Raw genomic sequence first — 8,986 nt, forward strand, 5'->3', positions numbered from 1 at the left:
AACTCTTCAACATATTTTCCACGTGAGTCCAAACGATTCCCTCCCCAAATAGGAGAATGAGCATTTGTATCTCCGGCCAAGATGTAATATACATCTGTAAATTTACCCATAATGTTTTGAATGTAATCTAGTATATCCTCAATATGAATATCTTTAGGGCAGTAATAATTGATAAGAATGTGTCTGCGGTTATTGATAACCAACTCAGTACAACTGACGTATTGTGTACTAATAGAACTGTGGTGAAGGAGGGAAAGATCGTCCCCAATAGCGATGGAAACAGCCCAAGGATATGTATTGGTACCTTGAAGGAAGATACAGTTGGCAGGAAAGCCAGCAGGGATGTTATTTATGCAGTATGGCTCTTGACAAAAAATGATGTCATGACACGTAAAATACTTCTGTTACATTTAATTGTTTATGTTCTTTCAACTAAAATACTTATTAGATTACATATAATTTTGTTTCATAATATTTCTGCATATCTACATAAATTCTACGTATATTAAGATTAATGTTTTTCTTTATCTTGAGTCTTTATGCCCTGTAATGAATAAGAAAATCTTTTCTTTCCTACCCATCTGGTAGCGTGGATTTTTCTATGTCGTTTTCACGTGTCTTAAATAGTAGCCAGTTTCTCATAGACATACCTTTCAGGAGGATCTTCACCCTCGTTTCTTGTTATCTTATTATACCAGTAGAAATTAGAATATTTTTAACATATTACATTAAAAAATATAGAAAAATAATAAATTTTTCGTGGAAATCCGTGTCCGAATCCGGACTGTCGCAAACTCCAGCAATTTTTCGGAAAGATATTAACCGCTGAGGTATGTGGTCGTAGCTTCTGGATTGAAACAATAATAGCTTATCGGCACTCTATCATTGGGTGAATGATTAATGTTGATTGTCATATGTACAAATTACGGATGGCCAGTTAAGTTTTCCCGTTTTACCTTCCCATCTCTGTTATGTATAACAGGAAAAAAGTATGCCTATTGGTCAAAAAATAAATCCCAAAATCTTTACATTTTTGGACTTTGGAATGTTTTTCCTCTGTATGAATGTTAGTGTATGTATGGGGAACACGATTTTGTTCATCTCCTCTGAAGCTTGATAGTTCCTGTGCTTTTGTCTAAATTTTCTAAACTTTTGCATGGTTTATTAGAGAATTGACGCTATTAAGTTTTGGTGGTTAAAGGTCGAGGGGTGAGGAGATAACGAGGGTCGTGTATATCTTCAGTAGGGTCTGACTTAATGGTAATTTTATACGTTATTAGCATTTACAATTTTTTACAAAACTCATTCCTACTCTCAAAATAAAGGTTTTTTCACCATTTTATAATAAATAAAAATATGAAAAGTTCTTTTTAATAAAATATCGTAACAGCTGGTGACACTAACTGTTGTCGGGAAAGTAAAATAACTCGTTGCTGGGTTTTTTCATTTTTGTCTCAGAAAAAGCTTACACTCAGAAGCCAAGCATACGCTTAACATTGCATAAAAACCCAGCTTGAAAAGCATTGCCTATGAATCGTTGGCTTAGAGAATAAAATTCTAATATTGCTCGCAACTGCATGTTGTACAGTAATATTCAATAAACTGTTTCCTCACACTTTATTGAATATTACTGTACAACATGTGTCTATCAATCTGGTGTCTGTTTTAATAATGACAAAGTATATTTACAGCAATTTTTGTTGTTTCAGGAACCAGCCATTTCTGGGCCCACCGATGGCTAGTGGATAAAACCAATAAATGTTGGTAGTTACTCGTGACTTCGAGCCTCTCTAACGGGCTGGTCACGTGCAGTTTTTCGGGTTTTCTTCACATTTTTAACTCAAACTCTTTCGTCGATAAATTTTCTTTTCTTACACTATACATTGTAACTCTAATTTACTTTGAACAATTGTTACGCAGTTATCAATGTAAAAAATTCTTCATGATTTTCCGTATAACACCTTCTGGATATGTTTCTTTTCTTGATCAATTTTAAAACTGACGGAAGGTGATACTGGATCACAGCTTCCAGAATAAGACACTAAAACATACACAAAACATCAATCTACAATGTCTATTGTTTCAAATGTCCATCAATTCCATGCCATAAAAATGAGAGAAAGTTCTTATCATTAGGAAACAAACTGATTTGTAGAAAAGCTTTACGAATGTCTGCCTCTGCACCCATTTTTTCCAAGTTAATACGAACTTAAATCGTAGGAATCAATTCAATGAGATCTAATCCTTTTTCAAGACATTCGTTAAGACTGGGGAATTTCTTTTGCTTAACCGATGAATCAAATACAGGTTATTTATTCTAGCTGGGCTATTCTTATTGACTACAAGTCTATGTGGTAAATAATGACAAGACTCTTTAATCCCATTTGCAAACAGACCTTCATCTAAAATCTAATATCATTGTCCTTAGTTTCTGTCAAAAGTATTTCTTTAATTTTGTCCTCAACTATTAGCATCAATTTCGCCTTCTGTTTGATTAGACTTAACATTATAATATTTTCATTATCCGATAACTCACCTTCTTTCTCGTATTCATTGCATACTTTCGTAAGCAATCTTCTGTGCCGCTTTTAACGTCTCTATATTTAAAATAAATAGGCCAAAAATTCACTTTGCAGCCGAATTCTATGGCGAACGTCAGTTAATCTGGCCTCTCATAATAAAGTCCTAAGGATTGGCTCTCCAAGATTCGATTTCCAGACTTGCACTTTAATAGACACGTGAATGATTAATGCTTTGAAATAAATGAAATACTTTGAAATTATTTTAGAGTAAATTCCTATTTTTTGAGTCATAATTAAAACATGTCAAAGACGTTTATAATATCTGCATTATTACAAAATTTAATGATGATAAATGTGTCTTAATATACATATATATATTATGACACATTTATCATCATTAATATACTATATTAATATATATTAATATATATATATATCTGCGTGTCACGTGTGTAATTCTCAGCTATAAAAATCACAGTATAAATAAATGCGAGTAAATATAAAATATCAAAAGCTATGAATTCAGAAGTGGTTTGCATCGTTATGTTAATTCTTTGCATCAATACCGATGCAACAAGTAAGAATCTTTTCTTTTCGTGAGATAAAAGNTGCCAAGAATTTGGCATATGTAAAGTTGAGTTGTTTATGAGCATTTGAGTTGTTTATTATATAATAGGCTATGATTTGTTTTGCTCGTTATGCTAGGTTTCACTGTATTTCTTTCCGTTTTTCAATTCGTATTGACCAGTTTTTACTTTTTCGTAAAACATATCTACTGTACTTCATTTGATAAATATGCCAAAATATCTCGAATTTTCGCGCCGATAAAATAATTGTAACCATGTAAACTTTTATATGCTTGTAATAATTCTGCAGTGTAAATTCCAGATTTACTCAAGTTGTTATAAATAACCCCATACATAATTTTCGGTAATGACTCTTCTCTAGGTCTCTAGAAAATCTGAAGTCGTAAAATGTCATAAAAGTTATTAGAGAAACAAAACAGTAAGATACGGGTTTAATTTCACGAGGTACCGTTTTCTTTCTTCGATAGAGAGATCATTATTATATGAACTAGACATAATAGATCTTGAAAATTAGAAACCTTTAAAAATATTTGCTGGAAAAACTGTTTTTCCAATATCTACAATGCCTTCTATGCAGAAATTCGAAATGATACCTTTTCTCTCAGACATTCCTTCTTCCTTCCAAACGGTCTTTTCCTTCCTGTTAACTTCCATCGAGGCTAAATCCCATTTTCTGAATCTAAATTCATCTTTATTTTAAGTCGAATTGGAAATAAAATTAAACATTTGCGGATAGAAAGACAATTACTAACTGTGGAACAACATTTATCGATTGTTTAACGATTTAAAATGAAATTTAAATAACCCAAAGTTAAGAAAATTTCTCTGTCAATTTAAAATGATAACGATTATATCACCTTCCCCTTTCTCCAATTTACCACGACTTCAATCCTTTTCTTATCTCCACACTTAAGGATCAAAGTACTGGACGGATCTTACCTAGTTTATCGTAAATACGATGAGCTGCTGCTAAAATTAATTTCTTTGTAATCTTTTCGAAACACATTCTTCAGATTCATCACAATTATTCGAATGTCTCATTACTTTACTGCCGAATTATTCCTAAAACTTTTGTATCTGCTACTGTTTACAGAAAGATCACCTTCTCAACTCAAACTTCCTTTCGACGATAAACTTTTCATTTCTTGCACAAAACGTTGCAACTTTAATTTACTTTGAACAATTGTCACCCATTTACCAATACAAAAAACTCTTCATGATTTTCGGAATATCATCTTCTGGTTATGTCGACTCTCTTTTCTTGATCAATTTTAAAACTGACTGAAGGAGATATTGGATCACAGCTCTCAGAAGAAAGAGACTACAACATACACAAAACATCAATCTACAATGTCTATTGTTTCAAATGTCCATCATTTTCGTGTCATAGAAATCGGAGAAAGTTCTTATCATTAGGAAGCAAACTGATTTGTAGAAAAGCTTTACAAATATCTGCCAATGCACCTATTTCTTCCAAATGAATACGAGTTTAAATTATTTGTAGGAATCAATTCAATGAGATTTAATTTTTTTGCAAGACATTCGTGAAGAATGGGCAATCTCTTTTGCTTAGCCGATGCAACAAATACGGGTCTTATTCTAGCTGTGCTATTCTTGTTGACTACAGGTCTGGGTGGTAAATAATAACAAGAAGCTTAAATCTCATTTGCAGACAAATCTTCTATACTATTATGAAGAAGTCATTCTTGAAATACATCATCGTTGGTTTGATAGAAACCTTCTTATTTAAGTTCTTTAATTGTCGAATTCAATTCTTGAAAGCTAGTTCATAATAGTCTGGAAGTGGGGAATGTCTCAATTCACGGTAAATAATTGTAAAACGCACGGTATTATCTAATTTGACAGTGCTGAAAAAATGTTGTTCTGCGGAATCGTGTAGTTCTCTTTTCTGAAAGATCATTAATACCTAATGAATCGAAAGTCCATGAATCCGAAATACAAACGTCTTCATTCAACATAGAAATAACGATCATGGCTGCATCATTAGACAATGTTTGAGCAGGTGGCTCATGACTGTCCAAACTAATTTAAATTCTACAGCTGCGAGACCACAAGAAAGCTTCCTATATCCGTCTGTCATCAAGTTATCATTCACATCAGCGCCAATGAAAAGTACAATTGATTCACACTGAAAATCAGTAAACTGAATACCATGAACCGTAAACCCCGAACAGGTACTGTACTGTACGTTTAATTCTTTGACCCCTGAACAAAACAATCAATGTTTGCAGCATCATACAAGGAATTTTACTAAATTAGCAAGTGCTTTGTCTTTCTGTGGTGATAGTTCTCTATCTTTTCCCTCTTCAGATGGACAAACTCGAATCATCGGGAAACTTTTACACCTTTTCTTTCTTATAATGACATTTTTTGAACTTTTCTCTGACTTATAATGTCTAGAACAAAATACACAAATCTTCTGAAAGCCTTCTATGGAAGAAGCAAATAAGTCAGCTGCAGAAGATATGAATAATAATTTACCTCTCTTATAAGTGTTTTTCTCTCCTATATTATTAGAAAGCTCATTTGGAACGAATGAATCAAACTGTTTGATGGTCAAGTGTATCGTCACTTCATCAACTGCATTTTGAAACGATACAAACGATCAAGATCGTCCTACACAATGAGTTTGTGAACATTACTTGGTTACAAGAATGATTTCATAAATCGTTTCTTCTCTAAACATACGATGATCTAACAGAAATCTTTCCCAACAACGAAGTGTCTCGTCTGGTAAAGACTAATCAACTAGTGGCTATAACATCTATAACGCTTATCTCTAGCGACTCGTAATGCTTCCAATGATTGGAATTTTGTTTGATGTTGATCATAAAGTTTTCTTAAAGAATTCCCATTAACTGAATTATTTTTCTGTAATCCTAGAGAAAGATCTCGAACGTATACTTTTATAAGTATTGAGAATTATTCTCTACCAAAACGGACTTCCAATTGTCCCTTTTCATTGGAGTAAAAACTCTTAATGAATTGTTAAGAAAGTGTTTACTTTTTAATAACTTGAGATAAGTAAGTGAATTTGTTCTAACTGTCTAAAGTTTTGTTTTGAAATCGATGGAATTCACCTTCGTCGATTTTCTCGAACTCTCCCCAAAATCGAACTCTCGAACTCTCCCTATGGCGTACGCCAGTTGATCTGGCGCCCCATAAAAAAGTCCTGAGGATTTGCTCTCCCGGATTCGATTTCCAGGCTTGCACTTTAATCGACACGTGCATGATTAACGCTTTGAAATAAATGGAATTTTTTGAAATTATTTATGAATAAATTCCTATTTTTTAGCCTTAATTAAAACATGTGAAAGTCATTTACAATATCGCGATATTATTATGAAATTTAATGATGATAAATGTGTCAATATATCTGCGTGTCAGGTGTATAATTTCCAGCTATAAAAATTGCAGTATAAATAAAGGCGAGTAAATATATAATATATCAATAGCTATGAATACAAAATTGGTTTGCATCGTTATATTAATTCTTTGCATCAGTACCGATGCTCAAGGTAAGAATCGTTTTTCTTTTTTTTTCGTGCGATTAGAATATTCATATTTTCATTAATTTGAATTAATTCTGAATTTAGAAAGACAAATGGTATGTAATCTTCGGCCAGATAAAGAAAGGACCATGTCACAGATTAACGATTCGTTTTTATTATAATGTTTTTACTCGTGATTGCCTGCTATTCGTTTATGGTGGATGTGGCGGAAACAGAAACAATTTCCAAACTTTAGAGGAATGCCGCCGTTTTTGTGCTCCAAGTATGTTTACCAATTTCAAAGTCTATACAGTATTCAGCTGGCAATTACATTTTAAATTAATATGTAGATTTCACGATGGTATTGTTTCCCCCCCCAGCAATGTCGCATTATCCTAGAGAAAGTATAATTGACTACGTGTAAAATATAATTATTACACATGAAATATCGCTATTTCATTAAAATAAATCTGTATTTGTTTATTCAAATCGTTAGTAATGAGAAGAATGTATTTAAAATGCAGATTTGCTTGAAAAGGAAATTAAAATTCTAAAATCCATCCCAAGTCTGTTATAATTATACAGTAAGATGTAATTTTAAAAAGTTGCATTTTTGTCTTAACGTAATAAAAATGTTTTTATTCAACATTCACCGTTAGTGCATGCTGAATGTCGACATTTGCCGGTGTAAGTGAGAAATAATGATATTTAGCAAATATTTCGTACTTACACGAAACGACTGTGTGAATTCATTCATTCATTCATTTCTTTATTAACTCACACAATGGTACATGCCGGGTTCCGCAGTGAGCACTACCCGGTGATAACAAATTACAATAATAAAGATACAGATAGATATAGGTGTTACAAAATACATAATTAATTATAATATAATGGTAAAATACACAGGCGTAATAGGTACATAATACAATAACACAATACAATACAGAAAACACCGACGATCGAGCGGTGTAACTACTGAATAATCAGGATAAACTAGACGTATGCCAGACATCCTGAGGCTGATGATGTGTAACATGATGGCTGCTGAAATTAGAGTTATTTGATGAATCGGAATAAGATGGTATCGCTCATACTCAAGAGAGTGATTGAGTACAAAGCTGACTAAAAGCCACTGACTGTAGTACGTGCAAAGTATTTGGCGATTAAGTCGAAAAAGGCCTCATATGAGTCTTTTTCACGAAAGATTGTGTCATAGTCAGACCAGTTGTGACCATGTGAATTAATAGTGGTAAGCAGTATATGTCGCTTCAAATTAAGCATGGGGCACTCATAAATGTAGTGCACATTACTATCTGTAACACCACACAGGGAGCACATTGAACTGGTTTCGTTAATGAATCTCGCTAGGTAAGATTGAAAGCGACCATGGCCGGTAAGAAATTGCGTAACAAAACTATTAGGTCTGTACCATTTGTATGTAAAAAAGGTCTTGATACAAGGTATAAATCTATGAGTAATAGGGTGGTTATGTTGGTCCCAGGTGTTTTGCCAAGTTAATAGGAAATCCTGCCAGAGAATTCTTTTGAGAGTACTGGTGCTGATTTTATCATAAGAGATATTAAGACTATTATCGTTGGAAGCTGCCTTAGCTAAGGCATCAGCTCTTTCGTTACCATGGGTACCTATATGTGCACGAGTCCAGTAAATATAATATCGATTGGAAGACTTGGAAATGAGAGTGTTAATGTCATAAACGATTGGGTGAAAGGATCTTTTACGAAGGATTGCAATAGAGGAAGAGCTATCAGTAATGATAGCTATTTGTTTATGCTGGACATTGTTAGCCCAAGTAATGGCCATTTTCAAGGCATAGAGTTCTGCTTGAAAAATAGTGCATTGTTCACCCAATCTGAACTGGCCCAGAGCAATCTCCTGCCCGTTCTGGTAAACAACATAACTACAACCAACCTTTATATCTGTTTTCGAACCATCCGTAAAGATTTCGTAATCATTGTAAGAGGGTTGCTCGAAGACGATTGACGGTGTGGACGAAAGGGCCAAAGATTGTGAATAAATGACAAAAGAAATTTCTTGTTCCAAGTCGGTGTGACTTATTTGTTGGTTGCTAGTATAAATATCAAGGCCATGCTTTATTTGCCATTGTTTAAAATAGGAGGTGATGATAAGATCAATAGGGGCTTTCTTAGCCAGAACTTGAATAGAGATATTGGGCGTGGTATTGTAGGCCTTGGTGATCTGAATAAGAGCTCTACGTTGTGACGAAATAAGTTTACGCTTTATATGAGTCTTATAAACATCACCTCCCCAAATTCCACAAGCATAAGTAATGATTGGAATATAAATCTGATTATAAATTGCATCCATCGCCTCAGTGGCAAGT

The 8,986-nt window shown here is 33.5% G+C and overlaps 1 protein-coding gene across 1 annotated transcript in view; it reads left to right on the plus strand.

The window, feature by feature from the left end:
- The window catches only part of LOC111619918 (boophilin-H2-like), an 8,293-nt gene extending 1,272 nt beyond the window's left edge, over positions 1-7,021 (plus strand). Inside the window, exon 3 of the mRNA XM_023361742.1 lies at positions 6,727-7,021. Coding sequence (XP_023217510.1) covers positions 6,727-7,020 — 294 coding nt within the window. The 3' untranslated portion in view covers position 7,021. The remainder of the gene's footprint in view (positions 1-6,726) is intronic.
- The last annotated feature ends 1,965 nt before the right edge of the window (positions 7,022-8,986 follow it).

This window comes from Centruroides sculpturatus, unplaced genomic scaffold, assembly GCF_000671375.1.
Source record: "Centruroides sculpturatus isolate CEXI.00-Female unplaced genomic scaffold, Cexi_2.0 scaffold160, whole genome shotgun sequence".
Classification (NCBI taxonomy): Eukaryota; Metazoa; Arthropoda; class Arachnida; order Scorpiones; family Buthidae; genus Centruroides; species Centruroides sculpturatus.